The 22419-nt window shown below is 55.0% G+C and overlaps 2 protein-coding genes across 6 annotated transcripts in view; one reads left to right on the forward strand and one right to left on the reverse strand.

Annotated features, from left to right (window-relative positions):
• Window positions 1–22419, reverse strand: part of PAK6 (p21 (RAC1) activated kinase 6) — a 38383-nt gene extending 15964 nt beyond the window's left edge. The window contains exons 1-3 of one of the 5 annotated variants that reach the window (XM_010359777.2): window positions 21684–22419; window positions 20831–20913; window positions 8292–8403 (exon numbers count right to left, since the gene is read on the reverse strand). The gene's annotated coding sequence lies outside the window, so the exon portion shown is untranslated. Of the gene's footprint in view, window positions 1–8291; window positions 8404–8762; window positions 8863–8889; window positions 9359–20830; window positions 20914–21396 lie in introns of those variants that run through there. The other 4 variants (XM_010359776.1, XM_030930778.1, XM_030930777.1 and 1 more) reach the window with 4 other exon arrangements.
• On the forward strand, window positions 8572–9824 carry C5H15orf56 (chromosome 5 C15orf56 homolog). Its single transcript, XM_010359798.2, is given in 4 exon segments — window positions 8572–8923; window positions 9042–9142; window positions 9144–9196; window positions 9199–9824. Coding segments are annotated over 4 exon segments (618 nt in total). The 5' UTR covers window positions 8572–8692; the 3' UTR covers window positions 9432–9824.

A 22419-nucleotide genomic window follows, 5' to 3' on the forward strand; every position in this document is an offset into this window, starting at 1 on the left:
TCAAGGTCAATATTTTAAAAAATCAACTGGATTTCTACACACCAGTAACAACATAAAAATTTTAAAAGGGGCCAGGCGCAGTGGCTCACGCCTGTAATCCCAGAACTTTGGGAGGCCGAGGTGGGCAGATCACGAGGTCAGGAGATCGAGACCGTCCTGGCTAACACAGTGAAACCCCGTCTCTACTAAAAATACAAAACATTAGCCGGGCATGGTGGCGGGTGCCTGTAGTCCCAGCTACTTGGGAGGCTGAGGCAGGAGAATGGTGTGAACCCGGGAGGCGGAGCTTGCAGTGAGCCGAGATCGTGCCACTGCACTCCAGCCTGGGTGACACAGTGAGACTCTGTCTCAAAAAAATAAAAAGAAAAAAAAAATTTTTTAAGATACCATTTTACATTAAAAATACAAAATATCTAGAATAAATCTAACAAAAAGATATAAAAAGTCCTTATATTGGAAAATACAAAATATTATTAAAGATATTAAAGAATGTTCATAGATTAGAAGATTCAATACTGTAAAAATGTCAATTATTCCCAAGTTAACCTGCAGATTTACTTAAATCTCAAACAAAATCCCAGCATATTTCCTTTGGTAGAAATTGATAAACGGATTCTAAAATGTATACAGAAACATAAAGAACTAGGAATAGCCAAGACAATCTTAACGAACAAAATTGGAGGATTATACTAAATAGATACTAAGATTTATTATAAGGCTACAATAGTCAATTTAGTATGGAATTGGCAAAAAGATTGACAAATAGACCAATGGAACAGAAGAGAGAATCCAAAAACAGACCCATTCTTATGAGGTCATTTGATTAATGACAAAGGTGACCCTGCAACATGCTGGGGGAATGGATGATCTTTTTAATAAATGTAGTTGAAATAATTTGATATCTGCATAAAAAAATGAATCTGGAAGAATGAGCTCATATCATACTCCAAAATTATACAGACAGATCACAGACCTCAGCGTGAAAAGTAAAATAATAAAGCCAGTGGGAGTGGTGGCGGGCACCCGTAGCCTGGCTGTCCCTTCCCTGAGGTCCAGTGTGGTCATTCTGAGGGGCCCGGTTTGGTGGGCTCTCCTGGAGCCCACAACCTGCTGGGGCCTAAACCTGTCTACACTGATATGTCCCAGACACAAATTAAAGATCAAGGTTTTCTTTGCCCAAAGTGGAATTCTTGATGATATAGATTAGGGGTAGGGGATTTCTAAAGATTTTGCCTATGGTAATTTGTCAATGCAGTGTGAATACAATGGCTATTTGAAGGAAATACATCAAAATATTAGTTGTCCCATTTTCCTGGTGGGGCTACAGGTGACGTCCTTCTGTCGCATCTTTCTACTTTTTTTCTAAGTTTTCCTTAAAGATGACGATTGCTTCTCTTAAAAAAACACTTTTTTTTTTTTTTTTTTGAGACAGAATTTTATTCTGTTGCCCAGGCTGGTGTACAGTGGTGCAATCTTGGCTCACTGCAACCTCTGCCTTCCAGGTTCAAGTGATTATCCTGCCTCAGCCTCCTGAGTAGCTGGGACTATAGGTGCCCACCACCACGTCTGGCTAATTTTTGTATTTTTAGTAGAGATGAGGTTTCACCATGTTGACCGGACTGGTCTTCAACTCCTGACCTTAGGTGATCCACCCGCCTCAGCCTCCCAAAGTGTTGGGATTACAGGCGTGAGCCACTGCGTCCGGCCAAAAACAAAGTATTTTTAAATACAGAGAAGAATGATCCATGGAGACTGAGTGCCTAAGAGACGTTCGCCCACCTGAATGGGACCAGTGTTGCCCTGGTCATCGTGAGTGAATCATCCAGGACAAAACATGCCCTGACTCTCCTCAGCATCAGGCCACGTCCTCAGAGCACACCCACCCGGTCAGCAGGGCCTCCACTTGCCATTTCCAGGGCTCCTTTTCCCATCCATATCTCCAAGGCCGCCGGGCTGATGGAGGCAGGTGCTGTACCAGCCATGAGGCCCCAAGGTTAAGTCAAACAGGCCATGCCAGCTGTTACCTGTCACCCCTCTAGCATCTCCATTGGCACGCAATTCATCTAGTGGAGCAGCTTTCCTTCAAGAAGACACCAGGAGGAGGAAGGAGGAGGACTTCCCCTCAGCCAGCCAGACTCTGCCATTTCTCCTGCCTAGCTTGAAAGAAGTGATGTGAGCCTAAGACCCTGAAGTGGCAACAAGCAGAGCGGGACGGCCAGCTCGGGCACAGCCCCAGCCCCTCCTGGCTGACACCTTGCCCTAACACAGGGGAGGGAGGCCACACTGAAGATTCCACCTCAGGCTGGAAATGCACCGCGGTATGTGAGGACTGCTTTGAATTTCCCTCTTCTGGATGTCTGCGGACATCTTCCTGCTGGCTGACCCATAACTGCATCAGGGGGATGGGATGCCCAGGGCTGGGAGGGAAGGGTCCAGCCCAAACCAGTTCAAGAAGGAAGCTCCCCTGCTGTGGGGCTTCCTCCAGCCGGAGCCTGGCCAGTGGGGGCCAACAGTTCCTGGCACAGGCTTTCTGAAGGAAATGCTGCTACCTCCAGTAAACCTGAGGGCAGAGCTGGTGGACAGTTCAGGGAGCCGAGGGCAGAGCTGGTGCACCTGGGGTCGCTGAGGAGTTCAGGGAGCTGAGGAGTTCAGGCAGAGCCGGTGGACAGTTCAGGGAGCCGTGCACCTGGGGTCGCTGAGGAGTGGGACAGTGGTGTTGGAGGAGTGGCAGTCTCAGACACAGAAAGGGAAGGAACTTTTCTTGAGTACCTATTAGGTGCCAAGCCCCTTCCGAGGGTTAACTCATTTAATCCTCACAGCGCCCCTGAGAGGAGGAATTGTTATCCACAAATCCAGATGTGGCTCAAAGAGGTTCAACAGCTTGCCTGAGGGCGCAGAACCAGGAAATGACCGAGCTGAGGGTTGAACCCAGATCTGATTCCGGAGCCCCTGCTCTGTCCACCATGCTTACCCCAGACTGAGTTGGCTGTGGTTCTTCTCTCTTGCTGGAGGTCTTTATGAACAGAAACGGGTGAGATATGGTGAGATATGTAGGACAGGGCTGGCCCCTCCAGGGAAGGAGCCTGCTAAGTTCTTTCCTGGGCTGACCTGTGAGTCAGAGGCCACGGGGCCTGGGGCCGTCCTAACTTGCAGGCTGACCCTTACCTTGCAAGGAACCAGGTGTTTTTCCGCCCAGCAAGAGGTGAGTAAAATGTTTCCAAGAGGTCATGGTGGGGGCTGTGATGGTCAGGGCCTGGCATCTAGGAAAAGCTACAGAAACAGCAGGTGCGTGTTCTCTCCAGCACAGGGTGCGCCCACAACCCTTCTGCAGGGGCTCAGCCTGAAGCCGGAACTTAGGAACACCAAGCCCAAGGCAACCTGCAGCCTTGGCTTGAAGCGGGGTAAGTTTTGTGGCAGATGCTGCTGTTCCGCAGAGACAAGGGGATTCCCAGAGCACAGCACTGAGGCTTGGCTGGTCTAGTGTCCACAGCTGAGAAAAGCAGCTGCGCTGTGGGTGGACTACCCTCCCCAACAACGTCTCCTCCCTGGAGAGGAGACATCCCTGTGCCGGGCCCTGGGATGCCAGGGCCACCAGAGCCATCAGGGTCCCACAAATGCAGGGTGGCACTACAGAGGATGAGTCTGCCTTTAAACTTCAAGCCAGAGCGTGGGCATTCAAATGAGCGTTGCTGTGCGAGGCAGACCCCTTGGGAATGTACCTGCCTGTTTCAAACATGCTCTGGTATTTCCAGAACTCCTCTTTGGGAACTGCCTTTGGGGCCACTGTGAGCCCACCTCAGCTGTCCTCCTAACCCGTCACCCCACTTTTCACCAGAAGTGGTGGTATCCCACGTGGTCACCCACCTGACCCTCCAGACCTGGCCTCAGGTAAGTTTGGGCTGTTTGCACATATTGAGTCCCTTTCAAGGAAAGGGCACAGCCCACCGAAGGGATTCCCGAGAACGTGCTGAGGCTGGGAAGCTGGCTTTCAAAAAGTGAGTCTAAAGGGCTTTGCAGCCACCTGGAGGGGTCAGCTTTGGGTTGGCTGTGTAAGTGCTCGGATTGCTGGGAAGCTGTTAGAAATGAAGCTGGTGGAATTCCCTGCCATTTCCGGGTGACTGGGAAGAGAGGAGGCTGCTGCCTAGTGGGCCAGCTCCTGGGTTGCTGAAGGTGCCAGGGAGTGAGAGGGGGGTGTCATGCCCCGGCTTTCTCACAGCGAGGCTCATGTCTGCTTATCAGGGCTCAAGTCCCGACCACAAGGCCAAGCACCGGTTCAGCGTGGCTGAGCCACAAGGCCGAGCGGGCGTGGACCTTGGGCTTGGTGTTCCTAAGTTCCAGCTTGTGACCTTGGCCTACTTGCCTTCTGTAGCCCTCGGCATTTTTGTAGGTGACAAGGGATGGATTCATTCACCTCTGCCAGCTTCTCCAGGCACAGTGAGGGGGAGCATCTGTTCCTGCTCACGGAGGAACTTTGGGTATTTCTCATGGTCGTCACTCAGGAAACGCCTAGCGTAAGTTGTAAGCAGCAGGCTCTGGGCTGAGCATTTCACACATGTGATCTCCTCGCCACAAGCCTGTGAGGTAGCACTAGTACTGTCTCCATTATGCAGAGAAGGAGAGACGAAGTGACTTGTTCAAGCCAAGAGGCAAAGAAGAGGCAGCCACGAGTCTGACCCAGAACCGGATGTGAACTTGGCTGCAGTGGCCATCTGCTCCTACCACCACCCTCTTTTATTCTCAGGCCCACCCAAGACACTTTGGGGAAGGGCCCATTCTAGAATCACAGCCCCAAGACAGAGGTGAGCCCTCGAGTGCTACAAAACTTAGGTAAGTACCCGACTACCATCACCATCTTGTCTGAGTGGCCTCCGGAGGACCCTGTCACCTCCAGGGCTGGGCCCTGACGCCCTGAGACCTGCAGCAGGGTTTCTTGACCTCTTCGTGACCCCCTTTGGGAACTGTCATCCCACACACATTCTGACAGGTGACAGGCCTCACCCGACCCCTTGGCTGAGAATTACTGTGAACAGAAGACAGTCTTTCACTGGACTATTCTCATTGGCCAGAAGGATTTTTCTCAAACTTTACTTTCAGAAGTTTGTTTAAAAAAAAAAAAATTTTTTTTTTTAGAGACAGAGTCTCGCTCAGTCGCCCAGGCTGAAATGCAGTAGCATGATCAGAGCTTACTGCAGCCTCGAACTTCTGGCCTCAACCCACCCTCCCACCTCAGTTGCTTGAGTAGTTAGGACTAGAGGAGCACACCACTGTGCCCGGCTGGGAAATCATACTATTCCTTTATTCAAAAAGTATCTGTTACAGACCTACTCTACTCCAGGCTCTGGGGACCATGGTAAACGAGAGGAAATCCTCACTCCTGTGCGGTTGCTTGCTTCTTCCAAACAGATGTTGCCCTAGGCCAACCTTCTGCAGCCAGAAGAGATGGTAATGCAAGATCCATGGGGCTCCTGACATGGTCTGACCTTCCCCTCAGCCCAAATTGCAGTCCCTCTGGTATTCCCAACAGGAGGCTGCCCGCACTCTGCCAGAACTCATTCAGTGATGAAAACTTCCCCCTGCAGCCCCTGCCTTCTGTCCCCTCTGTCCCCTCGCTGATCCTTATGTGGAGCTGAACTCTGTCTCACCTCAGCCTCCACTGGGGTCCGAGTCTGCCATTTGCTCCTCTTCACGTGACTCAAGAGTCAGGAGAGGCGGCACCCCAGCACCCTATCCTGGCCCCCAAAATACACGGAGGAAGGACATTCCATCTGCTTTTCTGCTCAGCTGTCACCTGCAGGGGAGGAGGGTGCTAGACGCAGGTCGTGGCCCTCATGTGGATGCCCACAAGCTTCAGGCAACCTGCCCAGGGTCACTGTGCTGAAGTGTGGAGAGGCCCTGGGAGGATGAGCAGGACCCTGAAGTTCTGCTGTCCCACTTGAGGGACCCAGAGAGATGCAGCATGGGCCAGGGCAGAGAGCAGGACAGGTAATAATCTGTCAAAATGTTTGGGCTGCCTGCCTTTGTCACCATTCCCACACCACTGGCCCCAGTGAACCCCCAGAGGAGAGATAATGGGCTGCTGTTTAAAAGAATACAATAATACAGCTCGTTCAGTCACTTGTGTCAACACTCCAGCTGAATGAGATGCTGAAGAGCAGGCCGGCCAGCCAAGGAAGGTCAATATTGACTCAGGCCCTCCTCCTGGGCCCAGCTTCAGCCTGCACACACAGTGCTGCGGTCCAGCAGCAGCTCAGGCCAGACCAGCCCTCTGACTTCCATTTACTGTACCTCGAATCCCAACTCTTGCCTGTCCCCTCCTGCTGCACAGCACTGGGCTTTCCTGGGCGTGCGGTTATTTCTAAGGCAAGACCTGAAGAATGGCTTCCTGGGAGGGCTGCAAGCCAGGAACCTTCTCACTACCCCAGATTCTCCACAGCCTCTGCACACAAAGGTCTGAGTCCTCAGCACAGGGTCCTCAATGCCTAGGTAGAAGGAACCTCTGGCATCCCTAATCACAAGATTGCCTTTTTTTCCTACAGCCCTTAACTTTCCAGACCTCTATTTCACCTCCTTATACTCACAACACCACTGTGAGTTGGGCTGAACCTGCTGGGCCCATTTTAAAGAAAGCAGGGAGCTGGAGAGAGGAGGAGGAGGTAAGAAAAGAAAGGTATGCTTATAAAGTGCCCATCAGGAAAGACGGTGCTAGGTGCTTTTTATTCATGTATTTAATGGTACTATTTGTAGCTATTGCAAGCTCTGTTTTACAGATGAAGAAACTGAGCCTCAGAGAGAAGTAACTGTCCAAGACATGAAGTGTGGAGCTGGGATTCAAAGTCAGATCTCTCCGACTCCAAACTCCAGGTTCATCCACAATGCCCAGTGCCCAGAGAAGTCAAATGACCTGCCCTGGATCACACAGCTATGCAGAGCAGAGATGGGACTGGAAGCTCAAGCCAGAGGCTCCCTCTGTCCCAGGCAACAGTTGAGGTTCCAGAGTCACCCATGAACACATGAACATGTGTGACATGCAGGGGATGCTGCTGTTTCTGATGCCCAAGCCAGATCCTCTTCCAGAAATGGCCCCTTCCCTCGGTCACCACAAGGTCCAGAGACCCTGAATTAGGGTCTCTCACTACTCGAGTGACCTCCAAGGACCCCTACCTTTACTTTATTCCTATTGCTTTGCTCTAATACCCTCTGACAATAGCTTGCCAAACAGCCAGACTGCCCTCAAAGCTCTCCAGGATGGGAGCACTCAGAGTGGTTTAGCCCTTCCCAACATAGCAGCTGGAGGCTGATGAGGCAGTTACTCCCCACAACCGCCTTATGAGGAAGGCATTCACATTCCCATTTTACAGATGAGGCCTTTTATAAGTTCGTAGAGAAGTGAAGCAACTTGTCTAAGGAGTCAAAGGCAAAGTCTGGATGGATTCAAACCCCACTCTCTTTGGTTCCAAATGTGTCTTTGACTACTGTCCTATATACCATGTAGAATTCATGGCATTGCAGGCTGACTCTTAACCTTGCATGGAATCAGGCGTTTTTTTACCCAGTGTGGCAACCTATGCCACACCAGCCACAAAAAATGAGCATGGATACAGACCTGAGCCCCTCTGCCCCCTTCACCCAGAAAAACAAGTCAGAAAAGCCCCCCGCCCCCCCCAAACAAAAACAAAAACACCAGAATGGAGCAAGATACAGAAAATGCAACCCTGGGAGCTCTTCATGGCTTAGCCTCCAGTGCTCCTAGCAGCACCTGCACTCCAGATCGGATGGATGCCACCTGAGCAGGTCTGGAGACCTGGGGAATGAGCAGTGGGCTGGGGTGTGTGGAGCGCGGCAGCTTCACGTGTGACTCCTGCAGGAGTCTCCCGCGGCTGCCTCCCACCCTGCCCTGCACAGCCACTGGGCCTGCCACCACCCTTCTTGTTTGGGAACCTCTTCCCCAGCATGAATTCCCTGCACTCTGCCGCGGTGACACCCTCACCCAGGACTGGCATCAGACCTGATGGCAATCAGACCTGAAGATGGACCCAGGGGCAGGGCGGGCCATTTGAGGCCTTGACGTCTACCAGCCTACCGTGGGGCCATGGGGCAAAGTGGTGGAAGTGACTTAACATGCACCCACTAAGGATCGAGAGACGGCACTTGGAAGGGACCACCTCCGCTGCCTAGCAGTTCCAGGAAGGAGCCAGCCCAGGAGGGCCACCTGCCTTCCCACTGTCCCTCCCTGCCTGCTCTTCAAAATGGGTACAGAAGGCTCTAGGGCCGGGGTACGCTCGCTCACTCACCTTCCGGCGCCTTTCGCCTGTTCCTCGAGACTCCTCACCCGCTCTGGACAGCTCTCTTAGGTGCCGAGGAGAGGGAAGACCTGGGACCTTCCTGGGCCAGTCCTCCGCAGGCCTGCGCGGAAACAGATCAGAAATGCATTATGGCAAATGCAGCAAGTGTTCCCGCGGGTGTTGCGACTGGCTGGCGTCCAGGCGTTGGGAACCGCCCCGCTCCCGCCTCCCCACTGAACTCCTGGCTCAGGTGCAAGAGGCGGCAGCCTCCTTGCGGGGTTCACGGGGAGAAGGGGACGTTGGGCGCAGCACCGCTTCCGGGGCGGCCCCTCTCCCGCCGCACTCCGACCTGGCGCGGCCATCCGGCCCCCGCTCGCAGGCCCCACTGCTGCGCCCTCTCGGGGACGCGAATGCCCCGAGCCGGGCGGGCGCCCGAGGAGGGAGGTCCCGCTCCAGGGGCGCGGAACTCCAGATGCTTACGCCCAAAGCCCCTCGCCTGGCGCCAGCTGGTCCCGAACTTCGGGGCATGGGCACCCAGGAAGGGGGCCGCGCGTGTTGGGAGGCCTGTCCTCTCGCCGCGACCCTCCAGGGCAGCCGGGGCACCCACCTGAGGAGCGGGAAGCCCAGGAACGCTCGAAGAGGCCGTGGGAGCCGGGCCCGCCCTCTGCGGGAGGGACCTCGGCGCGGGAACGCCGAGGAGGGGCCGCGCTTACACGTTGGTGCAGCGCCGGCTTCACCTGGCCGCGGTTTTGATTTCAGGGTGTGGCCTCAGGTAGGACGCGGCGGCGAACCCAGAGCGCGGGAGAAGTTGCCCAGGGTCGCCGGGGCCTCTGCCCGAGGGGCGCCCCGCTGCCTAACTCTCTCTCCACCTGCTTGCCCCCAGCTCCCGCCCGCCCTTCGCCTCCGGGCCCTGGCCGGCCACAGCCGCGGGGACCTGCCTGCGGCTCCACGGCCCGGTGGCCGCCTCGCGGAAACCCGACCCGGAGAACCAGCTGGGTGCCGGCTGTGTGTAATCACCTGGTTCACTGGCATCGCAGATGCACGCTCCAGAGCCGCGGGCCGACTCTCCTTTGTCGCGGGGCGGCGTGTGCCCACCCACACATCCTGGAGAGCCCACGCGGAAGTCCGAAAACCCGTCACGTTGGATGATCTGTCCCATGTGGACAGGGCCCCAAGACTGTGCTGAGGTAGCCCCTTGCGCAGGCAGGAAAGTGGGATTTAAGGGATTCCAGTTCCCTTGTCAGACCTTGCGCAGTCCTGAGTCCTGAGGACTTTCTAGCCTGAGAGTCCTAGGGCAGAAGACCCGCACCGACAGAAAGCTTCCAGGAGCGCCGCTGGGGCCTGTTCCGGAGCTCTCTGCCTGTGATTTTGTTCCAGAGTCGGCATCCCCTGCTTGTCCTCAGCAGTCCCTGCCTGAGATCAGAATGGCCATTCCAAGGGGCTCACTCCTGGCTGCCCCCCGGGCCATGTTTCTTTTGGGGTACCGGGTGTTTTCTATATTGGGGGAAGGGACAGGGATCACCTGTCTCTTCCCCAAATAAAGAACTGAGAAGACCTTTGCTCTCCTTGTCTTGGGCCCCCAGAGAGAAGATGTGTGCTCTTTGAGTGCTGAGTGCTGAGGAGGTTCTGGCTTGGAAACTCAGTACATGTGGACTCTAAATGGCTGCCCTCAAGTGGTGGCTGGGTGGCTGCCAGTGTCACAGAGCGGGGACCAAGGACAGTGCAGGGATTTAAAAAAATCATTGTTGGGCACCTCAGACTTCAATGATTAACTGAGGTCACTATGGCCACTTATCTTTGTTCACTGATTCTTTAGACGTATCAATGCTACTCATGGCTCAATCTTTTGCATTACAGGCTGTATTGGTTACACACAGTTTACTCTAAGGCACCCACCAAATAGAGCTCAGGCAACCCGTGGGAACCTGCCAGCCCCAAACAGGTCTGTACCCTGTGTGGCTGCACCACAAGTCCAATGCCCTCAGCTTTCCTTGGAAAAGCATGGTGCCAGGTGCAGATGCTGGCCCTGTGTGCCATGGGAGAGTGGTGTGGGAGCCAGCCAGCTAACCATAGGTCCTCGCTGCCATCCCCAACATCCCCAACACAATATTTATATTTAGTTTCTGTTCTCCTCCCCTTACTCCGTCCTCTCCTCCTCCTCCTCTTTGTGTCTTTCCCACGCGGATTCTTTCTCTTTCCTCTGACTGGACAATACTGTAGGCCTGACCCACTTAGACAAACTCTGACCTCCTTTGGTCACCCAGGAAGCTGACTGCTAGGCCTCGGATGAGGGGGCAGTGGGAGGGGGACCAGGTGATACAAGAATGGCTCCCCCCACAGATGAGTTACCCAAGGACATGGGTGCACTGGCCGGATGCTGGCTGCAGAAGCAGAATATGCTGCGTGGAGGCGGGAGAGATTCGTTGCTGAGGATTTGAAAGGAACCATGAACCAAAGCTAGAATGAAATGCATTATATTGTCTAACCTGGAATCAACACCCTAAATTATTTTTACTGATTCATGAATGCACATGCGAATTATTTTCTTTTACTACAAATGCCTTATATACCCAAATCACAGCTCCAAGCAGTACTTTTGAACAGAACTATGATAAAGTATGAATGTTAGAATATTACCAGAAATGAACTGGTATTTAATTTGGTTTGAATCCAGGCTTAGGTACCCTAGAATGGCTACTAGCCAAGTCCCATCCTCACCCTATAGAGAGTAACTCTAGGAAACCCTGGGTTCCTCCCACTCCTTGGGAGCTACAGTGGGTTTGGGGCCTTGAGAGAGGCAGAGGGTCAAGTTAGACTGACCAAGGAGGTAATGAGTGCCCCATCACTGGAGGTATTCAAGAATAACTGTCAGTCAGGTAGGCCAGAGAACTGGATATAAGACTACACTGGGGAATCCCTCAGGTCCATCACAACACCAGTTTTTTGCACTTCCAGTCTCATCTACGTGAAGTTCAGCTGCACTGGGTTGCATGGTCCCCCCTGTTGCCGCCCCCCTCCCCACACATTGAGACAGCTGGGGATCCACACTGAATCATCCATTGAGGGTAGGTCCTGAGTGATTCATTCCTGTGTGTGACTCTCTCCCTTCTCTATTCTCCTCTGATCCATGCCCAGTTCAGCCCTGCCCGGGAGGAAAGGGTAGAACAACAGCACGGGAAGTGTCAGGAGCAGTCTGGGGACAGTGTCTCCTGCAGCGTCCACGTGCCACCCTCTGCCTTGTTCCCAGGTTGCCATGCTGAGCACAGGGAGTGCCAGGCACATCCTCCTTTGAGGAACCTTGGCTGCTGGCACAGACCTTCTGGTTGAAGGAATTGTCCAGGCACTCCCATTCTACAAATTGGGTAGGAGCTCTGGAAGAGACACCCAAAACAGACATTTCACCACGGGACATGGCTCTTGGAGTGGTGCCATCTCGGAGGTATTGGCAGACCAGTATGGTCTGGGAGGGCAGCAAGGCGGGCACGTCGGGTGGGGCAGGTACTTCCCGGTTCTCCCTCAGCCTGTGGCTGTCGGGGCCTGTTGTAACATCTGAGCGCCAACAGCCAGGGCTGAGTGCTCGGGCTAGGGCCAAAGAGGAAAGATAGGGATCAGCTTGTGGTTTAGAAAGACAAACACATTATCCCTTCCCTGCATCTTTCTGCTCCATGACTTGAAAAGCTTCCTGGGGATGAGGAAGGCGACTAACTAGCTCTTTTACTCCTTCCAGCCTCCTTCCATTGGGCGACTCCGCCCTCCCCTAATAATAGAAATAATAATGGCTGCCAATGATGGCATGCTTCCCGTGGACCAGGCCCCGTACAAAGCTATGTACCTGTGCTACCTCCCTTAGTCTTCACAACAACCCTGGGATGGAAGTCCTGTACACTCATTATTCACATTTGACGAATGAGGAAACTGAGGCCCGGGGCGGTTAAAGAACAACTGAAGGTGTCCTAATTACTGCTATAGACTGAATGTTTGTGTCCCCCCAAGAGTCATCTGTTGAAACCTATGTCCCCCCCAAGATTCATTTGTTGAAACCTAATCACCAATACGAGGGTATTAGGAGGTGGGGTTGTTGGCAGGTGATTAAGTCACAAAAGCAGGGCCCTCATGAATGGGCTTCATGCCTTTATGAAAGAGGCCCCCAGAGAGATCCCTGGCCCTTTCCATCATGTGAGATTGTAGCAAAAAGACAGCCACCTCTGAACCTGGACGCAGGCCCTCCCCAGACATCAGATCTGCCAGCATCTTGCTCTTGGGCTTCTCAGCTTCCAGAACTGTGAGAAATAAATTTCTGTTGTTTATAAACCACCAGTCCACAGTATTTTGTTATCCAGTCCAGAAAGACTAAGTAAGCCAGTTACTGAGTGGAGGAGCTGGCATTTGAATGGAAGTGTATCTGACCCCACAGCTGGTTCTCTCATGGCTGCTGGCGCCATGGAATGTTTGAACAGGCAGTGGGGAGAGACCAACTCAGACCTTAATATAAGGCATTTGTATTTTTAAAAAATCACTGCCCAGGAAGGCTGTCACATGAGACACAAGAGGGCTGGGGGTGGGGGTAGGGGGACTGTCCCTCCCTGTTTCTGAGTAACATATGAGGACCCCCACATGGCACTGGGTGTGAGGGGCAGAGGGGTCCTCAGGTTCCCCCACTCTGTCACTGAGTTCCCTGCTAGGAATCAGGTGCTAGGCTTTCCTGGCCACAAGCCAGCACCCTGCCTGAAGTTCCTGCATCCCACGCCTGACCTTCACAGACCCAGCGGCCCAGCCGCCTCAGGCCCTCAGGCAGGACCTGCCAGGGAGGTGGGGGCACGTGTGCTGGATGCTTGGCAGGAGGAGCCCTGAGGAGCCGAGGCTCCCAGAGGGGTCCCCGCCCACTCACCCTGGAGCCCGAGGCCTGGGAGAGAGGCACTCTTGGGGGAAAATCCCTTCCTCCCACTCTCCTCCAGGCTGCCCGGCACCTGCTTCTTCCTGCTCCTCACCCCGATGGGACCACCCATCTCTCTCTGCTGATGGGACTAAGAGGGAGGTGCAAACCTCCGGACCTCCGCGCATCTGGAAGTGTGAGCCTAGGGAGCTGACGCTGCCAGGCCCTTGGGGCCCCCAGGCAGGAGAGAAGTTGATGGAGTCTAGCTGCAGAGCCGTGGAGTCCTGCGGATGGGAGCTCTCTTGCCTCTCGAGACTTATGGCATGTCTCTGGCCTCAGTTTCCTGATGCGTGTAATGGAAAGAGTATCTCCCTCCCTTGGGAGGGTGGTGGAATAATGAGGTCTAGAGCATTGGGATACAGAAGTATGGAGGAGCAGCACCCCCAAACGGGGTGAGAGGTTCTTAACCCTCAGCCCTCACAGTTGCGGAAGGGACCAAGGAGAAAGCTCCCCTCCCCGACCCCGGGCGTGCACACTGGAGCTTGGTTTGATGTGCCACGGAGTCGAATCCCAGGATTCGTCCAGAAAACAAGGCTACTACCACTTGCTACTAAATCAACCCAACAGGTCTGTTCACCCCAGATTCCGAAAAGAGAGCCCAGCGCTAGGGAGTAGCACTGTCTGGGGCCTGGTTAGGTGTTTTGGAAAAGCCCATTGGTCCCTGCCTGACTGCTGGACAGACATGTCCTGCTGATACCCTGGGCCTCAGCAGAACCTCAAGCCTCTCTCTCTCTGCCTGCCTTTCTCTCAGGTTCTGCATGTGTACTAGGCTTCCTGTGCCAACGAGAATATATAAAACCATCCTCTCCAAACACAAGCTGACACTGGGGGCTAAACTTGCTTGACAGTCCCAAAGGGGCCTGGTGACCTGGGAGGAGCCCCTCAGATGCAGGGACCATTGCAGGCTGTGGCGCCCATCCCAGGTGCATCCTGGGCTACCCTGGGAAGGGCTGGGGAACAGCAAGAGCCAGATCTGTGGTAAGGACACTCATTTTAGAGACATGATGGATTCATTTAATATCTTCTCGCTACAATTGTTTTGCAGCGCCTGCTCTTAATGGCCTCCAAACTTTCATCCAAATATCTTTTGCTGGCAGTTTAGCTCTCTGGCTGGCATTTTTGCTGGGAGAACTAATAGCTGGATGCCTTCTTGAATGGGAAACTTTCATTGTCTTGTCTTCTCCCTTCTGAGCTTCCAGCAACTGCCCCAGGTCTGAGATTGGGGGAGGGCTGTGACTGTGACGCTCCTGCGTGGAGCCCAGTGGCTGACTTTCAGGAAGGACAGGTGAGTGTGAGGGAGCGGAGGCCTGTGCCTGACTAGGTGAGGGCCCAGGCCCAAGCTCCAAGGAAGAAAAGGGTGTGAGAAAGCAGGGTATTTGTTGCCTGAGGCCCACCTCCAACACTTTGGGCAGAACACCTTAGTTCCAGATGCACAGAACACACAGACTCTGGGCTGTGCGGCCCCCTAGGAACTCTAACTAGCTGGTCCTAGAGTCTGTGGACCTCTGCATGTGCCCTGGGTCAGAAGGCATGGCCTAACGGCCACATGGCGGATCTGTGCTGTGCTGCCACGCTTCTCAGGGTCCTCCCTTCCCCAGTATTCTGGCACACACCGGACAGAGCCCCTGGACTACTGCAGGGGTGGTTGGCCTGCTGGGACATTTAGTTGAACGCTGACAAAGCAGGGTCCTGGTAACACCACTGCCATACCCTCACCAGCGGCTGGTACAACAGCCTCTGCTAGGATGATGGACCTCATCGTCCATGAGGCAGCCCCTCCTCCTGTCCTGACCACCCTCTCGTCACAGGAGCTCTGAATGCTGCTCACTCGTGGCCTTGCATTCTTCCCCCCGGGGCCGGCTCCATCCCTCCCCAGGATCTGAGACCTCTACCTCTCCCCACCTTTCTGGATCCCAGACACATCGTCTTCCAGCAGGATCCACTCTAGTGGAATAGAAAAGGTTTTCTTGTCTAGCTTGGGCCTGGTGACCAGCGACAAGTGACAGGCCTCCTGCCTCTGGGAACTGACCTCTGATGGTGGCTATTGGACAAGTAAATGCCTGCCTGGGGTCAAAAGTCTACACTGATCAGAAGATCACCTGAGGAACAGGGCCTCCCAGGTGCCTCCCCTACCCTCCGCCCCAGAACCTCTGTTTCATCTCTGACACTCATCATGACTCCCTTCTTTGGCTTAAGACATGAAGTTACCTGGGATAAAAAGAACTTGAATCAATCCATTCATAAATTAGTTAGATCTCTTCATCAGAGAGTGGCCTGGTACCCAAGAGTGGCCTGGGTGCCGTGTGCAAAGTTCGTCCTCGGGAAGCACTTGACTGACAAGCATGGGCTGGGCTGTGGTTTCAGGTCTAGCAGGATGCTGGGGGGATGGCAGGAGGCACCCAGGAGGGAAGGGACCTGCCCAGACTCCCAATGTGTCAGGCCAGGCTGCGTCTCCCAATCCATCAGGTTACCCAGTGGCTGCTGCCTCCTCCTGCATGTGCCCTTGGTAGCACGGGGGCGGGGTAGGGGGCAGTCTGGGTAGCAAGAGTGCTGGGCAGGCAGCTGAGGATCCCTGGGCTGGAAACTCACCCTGCCATTAGTTAGCTGTGTGGCCTCAGTTCCCACTTTCCTTCTCTGGACCTCTTTCCCGCTTTAAAATTATGGGGGCTGGATGAAACATCCTCTGGGGACTCCCTCTGCTTGAATGTGCTACAGCAATCTGAGATGGCCAGCTCATTCCTGGGACAGCCTTTTCCGCCTCAGAGCTCCTCCTTGCTGGCCTGGGACTGTGCTCTGGTGGTGCAGGAGGCTGTGGCATAAGTGGTCCCCTCACTCCCTCCACCCTCTGTGCTTTCTTGCACAATTCCCTAAGCTGAAAGAAAGAAAATGGAGGCTGGAGCCTCTTCAGGCCAGGAAGCTGAGCCACATAACCAGTCTTCCCGGTTTTAAAGTTCTAATTCTGTGGCTGCTGCAGCCTTCAGGAGTCCTGGTCACCAGGCAGGCAGGCAGGCAGGCAGCAGACCTCGGGAGAGGTGACTGGTTTGTTGCTGTCTGCCCTGAGTTCAGCGGGCTGGTCCCCGCTGCACTGGGATCAGAGATTAAAACACAGCCCCAGCTGAACTGAGCTTTCTGATCCTGCTTCCCTGGACACCCAGAGGATTCCCTAGCCAGGTCCTTGACAGCCTGAAGGACACAGCTCTGCTTCTGGCCCCATAGCAAGAGGCCCAAGGAGCTGCATGCATGGAGGCTGTGGGCAGACCAGAGCACAAGAGACTGTTGCCTGGGCAGAGAGACACTGGGATTTGCTGACCGAGACAGCACTTTTGGGGAATAGGTTGCCACAGAGAATCCACAGGTGTACAAAAAAAGTCGTCACTGTCCCTCTGTGAATACTTGGGTCTCTGGCCTGCCTGATGTGTCATAATGAGGTTTAGTAGGAAATGCTGGCCAGCAGAGGTGTCCCTTTGCTGGGGCCAAGGCGGTTGCAGCCTCTCGTGTGGTTATGAGGGAACCTGTTTTTTTCACATGTGAGTTCCCCCAGCCCAAGAAAGCCTGTCATGCTCTGGGGTTGCCTCGTTTTTCTTAGGTGAACAGGCTTTAGGATTACCTTTCCTAAATTCACAGAACAGATAACCCTTTGTAGAAAAAACAGGCTGGGTGTGGTGGCTCACACCTGTAATCCCAGCATTTTGGGAGGCCGAGGCGGGCAGATCACCTGAGGTCAGGAGTTTGAGATCAGCCTGGCCAACATGGTGAAACCCCATCTCTACTAAAAATACAAAAATTAACCGGGTGTGGTGGTGGGTGCCTGTAATCCCACCTACTCGGGAGGCTGAGGCAGGAGAATCGCTTGAACCTGGGAGGCGGAGGTTGCATAGAGCCAAGATCGCGGCACTGCACTCCAGGCTAGGCAACAAGAGCGAAACTCCATCTCAAAAAAAAAAAAAAAAAAAAAAAGAAAAGAAAAAGAAAAAAAGGAAAAACGAAACGTTTCTGAGCTGGAGCCTCACAATTACTAGGCATTTCTTTTTTTTGAGACGGAGTCTTGCTCTGTGGCCAGGCTGGAGTGCAGTGGCGCGATCTCAGCTCACTGCAAGCTCCGCCTCCTGGGTTCAAGCGATTCCCCTGCCTCAGCCTCCTGGGTAGCTGGGACTACAGGCATGCGCCACCACACCAGGCTAATTTTTTGTATTTTTTGGTAGAGATGGGGTTTCACCATGTTGGCCAGGATGGTCTCAATCTATTGACCTCGTGATCTGCCCACCTCAGCCTCCCAAAGCGCTGGGATTACAGGCATGAACCACAGCGCCTGGGCCACGATTACTAGGCATTTCTAAATCACTTGCCAGGGTGGTCCGGAGCCTGCCGTGGCCCGGTCTGGCCCCTCTGCCTGCCGCATCGCCAAGTGTAGGCTTTAGATGGGACGCAGCAGAACGCACTTCCTCATGGAGTTAGGGCCAGCATGTGAAAAAAGCTTCCAGGCCCCAAAAGGAGTAGGGCCAGGGCCACAGCTGGGCTCTCGATCCCTTCACCAGGGGCAGCCCACTTCAAGTCCTCAAGATCTCCAAGTCTAGACCCCAGAAGGAGGAATCTCAAGTTATTCCTTAGGAAGTCTCAGTGGACAAACAATGTGCTATTTGGGAAAAAAATAGACCTGACATGATTGTTTCTTCCCAGCTTTCCCGGGCATTCTGAGAGCTTTCGTTTCTCCTCGGAGGAGGGTTCTTTCAAAGTCACCTCCTCCGTGAAGCCTTTCCTGATTCCCCTGAACAAGGTATGGTCTCTCCTGGCACTTCGTTCCTCTGACACCAGTTATCATCACAGTGATAATAGTTATCTCTTGCTGAACATGTACGTACGTGCCAGTCATGCCGTTCAGAGCATTCACTTATTATCTTATTTAATCTTCTCAACAACCCTAACTCGTAGGTACTATAATTATCTCTGTTGGACAGGAGAGGAAATTGAGACCCAGAGACATGAAGTAACTTGCCCGAGTCACCAGGAAGAGGCAGCACCGGGCCTGAGGCTCACGCTGCTGACTTCATGTTAACCAACCACCGTCCTGCCTCTTCCCGCCCTGGTCTGTCTCCCCCAGCCTTCACCTCCTCCTGCAACTGCAGATAGAAGCTGCTTCTTCCTTTGTCATTCTCAAGTTATCTGTTTTGTCCATCTTTATAAAGTTCTATGTTAAGAACCATTGCCCAGTGTTGGTGTAAATGTATAAATTATCTGGGCTGGATGGGTCATGGCTGCCAAGTTCAGCGATGAGTCTGGGACACAGAGTGGGCAAAAGGACGAAGCCGCCCGGGGGCTGATTGTGGTTGTGTGGCTCCGCTTGTTTCTGGTGCAGTTGGCCCCACGCTCAGCTCAGCTTTCCTCTCCACTGCTCTGCTCCAGGGCTATAAGCATCCCCAGGGCACGAGCTCTGTCCTGCCTGGTCCACCCCCTCTTCCTGCCACCAGTGCTTGTACCTAGTAGGCAGGCCATGGCTGTCATCTGCTTGGCAGCCTGTGCGTCAGAACAAGGTGCGGCCGGACCCCACACCCTGCCAGGAAAAGACACGCTCCCCTCTATCTCACACCTCACTCTGCTCGTCTTAGCCCTTCCTGGGCCCTAGGGCTGAGCTCTCAGAAGGGGGCAGCTTCCCAGGTCCAGGCAGACTGCTCGCCCTGGGCAGGAGGGCCAGCCTTGGCTTCAGCAAGTTGGGAACTCATTCTGCCGTCAGAAGCATTTGCAATGCTCCACCCCAACCTGCTGGCTAGTCTGCCAAGCTCTCTCCTTGAGGCCCGCTAGGTGCAGGCAGACAGATGCCTCCTGATGAGCTTTACTGGCATCCTTCCTGCTGCTCAGGTCTCAGGCACTGCTTCCGCAGCCTGGGCCTTCCTGCTCAGGGTGACGGCATCTTACGGGAAGGACCTTCTGCTTCAGTCCACAGGACAGCCTCCCATGAGTCCTTCCTGCCTTCCGCACCCAGGACACTGTGTGCAGTGGGCATCTCTGGGCCATTTGGGTGAGGAATTCAGTCTTTCAGTGTCTCAGCCTCTTCCCTGCCCAGTCCCCTATGCAGGGGACCTCTCCTACAGAAGTGGGCTGGCATAAGAAGGTCAGCTGTCTGGAGTCCTCCCTGAGCCCTCAGGACCCCAGGCGCCTTTTCCTCTCCTGCCCAGCCTGCACTGGCCCGTACTCTCTGCTCCCTCCTGGCCCAGCCTGCTGCCCGCTGCTGGCCTGCTCTCTGCCTGGTGCTCAACAGCCTCGGCCCCTCTGCCCCCAACTGGGCAGCAGCCCCTGCTCAGCTCTGCATTCGTGGAAGACTCCTAGGCACAGAGTCACCTTTTGTGAGGCAGCAGGAGATACCCCACAGCTGGGTCATTCTCCTCATCCGGGAGCCAGGTGTGGGAATTCACTGGCGTGAGAGACACTTACGGGTTCCTCCTGCCTCTGAGTGCACATGCTCCTCCAGGATGGGGAATTTTTTGGTCATCCTTAGGAGTTGTGCACAGAGTGGGCTTTCCTTGGCTGGACACCCCACCCACTGCATCCTCCCTGTGTCTGGCAAGTCCAGGAGGGCTTCCGTTTGTCCTCGGGGCGCTGGACAGGCCGTGCAGTCCCCACACTCCCCATCTCAGGTGCGCAGAGCTTCCATCTAAATCAGCTGCTCCCAGAAGGGCTTGCCTCTGGCGCTGACCCTTCCCTGACCAGTCGCTCTGCTCACTAGGGCTCCCAGGTACCACCTCCAAGCCTGGCCAGGACAACCACCAGGGAAGTCTGCCTGCAGAGGGGACTCCTTGCTTGCCCCAAATGCTTCAACCCCAGCTCGATGAGCTCCCGTGGGGCTGAGTCCCAGGCCCACCAGGCCTGGGGGCCACACGCCTCCTAAGCTCATCCTCTCCTCCTGCAGCCCAGTTCCCACCAGAACCAGCCTCAGGAAGACCCCAAGCAGAACCGCACAAACCTCTTGGTGTATGATGCCAGGGAAAGGACAACTGGAGACCGCAGGACATTAGCCTGGCTTCCTGGTGGGGCCCAGTGCTTTATAAACCCAAGCTCACTGGGCCTGATGTCCCCAAAGCTGACCAGGTCATCCACCCTGCAGCAGGGGTGGGGAGCCCAAGGCCTGTGAGGAGTGACCATGCTCAGCCAGGCAGCTCCCTGAACTTGCCCTGACACTGAGTTTCAGAGTCAGAATCTGTGCCAGGTGAAACCCAGCAAAAGGGTGTGACTTGGAGCCTGGAACCCAGCAGTGCTCCCTAAATATTTGTGGAATGAATACATAAGGGAAATGTCCCAGAGGCAGTACAGTGAGAGGGGCCTGGTATAGGGGTGTCCTGGTGACACTGGCTTGGCCCAGAAGGGGCAGGAAGTACATGCAGGAACAGCAGAAACAAGCACCTCTCCCTCTAGCTAGGGAGCCAGCGTCTAGTTGGGATTGGACTGTTTCACAATCAATCTGGAAAGAGGGTGGCAGGTCGGGTTGGGAGTGGAGCTCCTTGACCCAGGAACCCACAGCTGTGGAGTCAGCCTCCCTGTCCCAGGTGGGAGGCAGCCTGGGCACCTTAGCACCCCTGTCCCTAGCCCAGGAATCCAGAGCATGCAGCGGCAGGGGGAACCTTACCGTGGCCGCTCCTTCTGGGCAGCGGGGCCCCGCGTTCTCCACTGCAGGCTGGTGCTTGTTTCTAGCCCAGGAAGCGGCACTCCCTTCAGGCAAAATAGAAAAAAAAAAAAAAGGAAAAGAAAACCTCAGTGCTTTTTTCACCCAGCCTCTTTTCCTGAAGGCTCCTGGTTGGTGTCGTCCTGCCTCTGTGGGCACACAGCCTCCCTCCCTCTGGCAGCTTACTCACTGGTGCCCGCAAAGCTGCCAGCTGTGTGGGGGAGGTGGGACCTCCCCCCTCCTGACACACACTGGGGCATGCCCTGTGGGGACCAGGGGCTTGAGGGTGGCACCCGCTGGGTCCTGATCATGGGGAAGCCATGCCCTGGCCAGCACCCTTCTCACTGAATGGTGTCCCTGCGAGCTCAGCAGAGACACACATGGGTGCTGACTGGCTCTGCCTAAGAGAGTGACAAGGTTCTTGGTAGGAAGCTGTTTCCTTGGTACCCAGACCTGCCAGGATGAAGGGGCAGCCCAGCCCCCCAGTGATGGGCTCTCACCCTGGCCAGCCCCTCCGGAAGGCTTCCTACCTGGGCATGTTGCTGTGTCTCAGTCCTGTGCACCCAGACAGGGCCTGGGCCTGCCGGGGCTGGCAGCTGCTCCTCACCCTGCTCAGGCTCTGGCGTCCCCTCTCCCTGATGCCCATCTCAGGGCCTGCGCCCACCCACCATCAGTTAGGATAAACTGCTGTCAGGCCCCCAGCCAGCTCTCTGCTGGACCCAGCTGCTGTCCCCAGCAGGCGGACGGCACACACACTGGCTTACACACTCTCGCACTCACGCACACGTGGGTCCACGCCCAGCATAGAGCCACCTACCTGCCCAGGCCAGCCTAAGCCAATCCAGCCTCGCTCTCCAAATGCCACTCCGACCCCAGAAGCCACTCCTTTACAGAAACATCCCCGTGGGAGATGAGTTCACAGCCAGCCCGGGAGGACTCCAGTCAGCTCGGACAAGACTGCCCTTCTGTCCTTACACCTCCAGAGGACACACACGGGCAGCCTGACCACCATATCTGCTATTGCACTCTGCCTGCTGCCACAGCCCCCCGGGCACCTCTGGCCCCCACAGCGTCTTCCATATCTTTAGCGGGTGGCAGCAGACTCACAGCAAGTCCCATCTTCCTGGAGCCCAAGGTAGGGAGGGGAGAGCTAGAAGGGGCGGGACTCAGGTGCAGCTCCAAGTTTCCAGCTCCCAAAATAATCAGATGCAAAGGAGAAGCAAGAACAGCTCCAGGCGGGCGGTGACTCAGTGCTAGTGGGCCGGCTTAGTCACCTGGATGGCTGCTGGCGGCTCCTGGTACATCAGGACGGGAGCAGCGCCCTCCCCCACCTGCCTGGACCGTGACTGTCTCCAGAGTGTGGCCGCGGAGCCCAGCGCCCGGGGCTGTCAGGCGAGGCCGCTCCACCCCGCTCCCGCCCATCAGGGCCTGGCGGCCCCGGCTGCGGCGCGCCCCTCCTCCACCGTGCGCCCCGGCTCACTTTGGGATTTCTCCATTAAATCCTCAGGCATCGACCTGCTCGTTTGGGGCGCCGAGCTGCTCCAACGTTGCTT

The sequence above is a fragment of the Rhinopithecus roxellana genome, chromosome 5 (assembly GCF_007565055.1).
Source record: "Rhinopithecus roxellana isolate Shanxi Qingling chromosome 5, ASM756505v1, whole genome shotgun sequence".
Classification (NCBI taxonomy): domain Eukaryota; kingdom Metazoa; phylum Chordata; class Mammalia; order Primates; family Cercopithecidae; genus Rhinopithecus; species Rhinopithecus roxellana.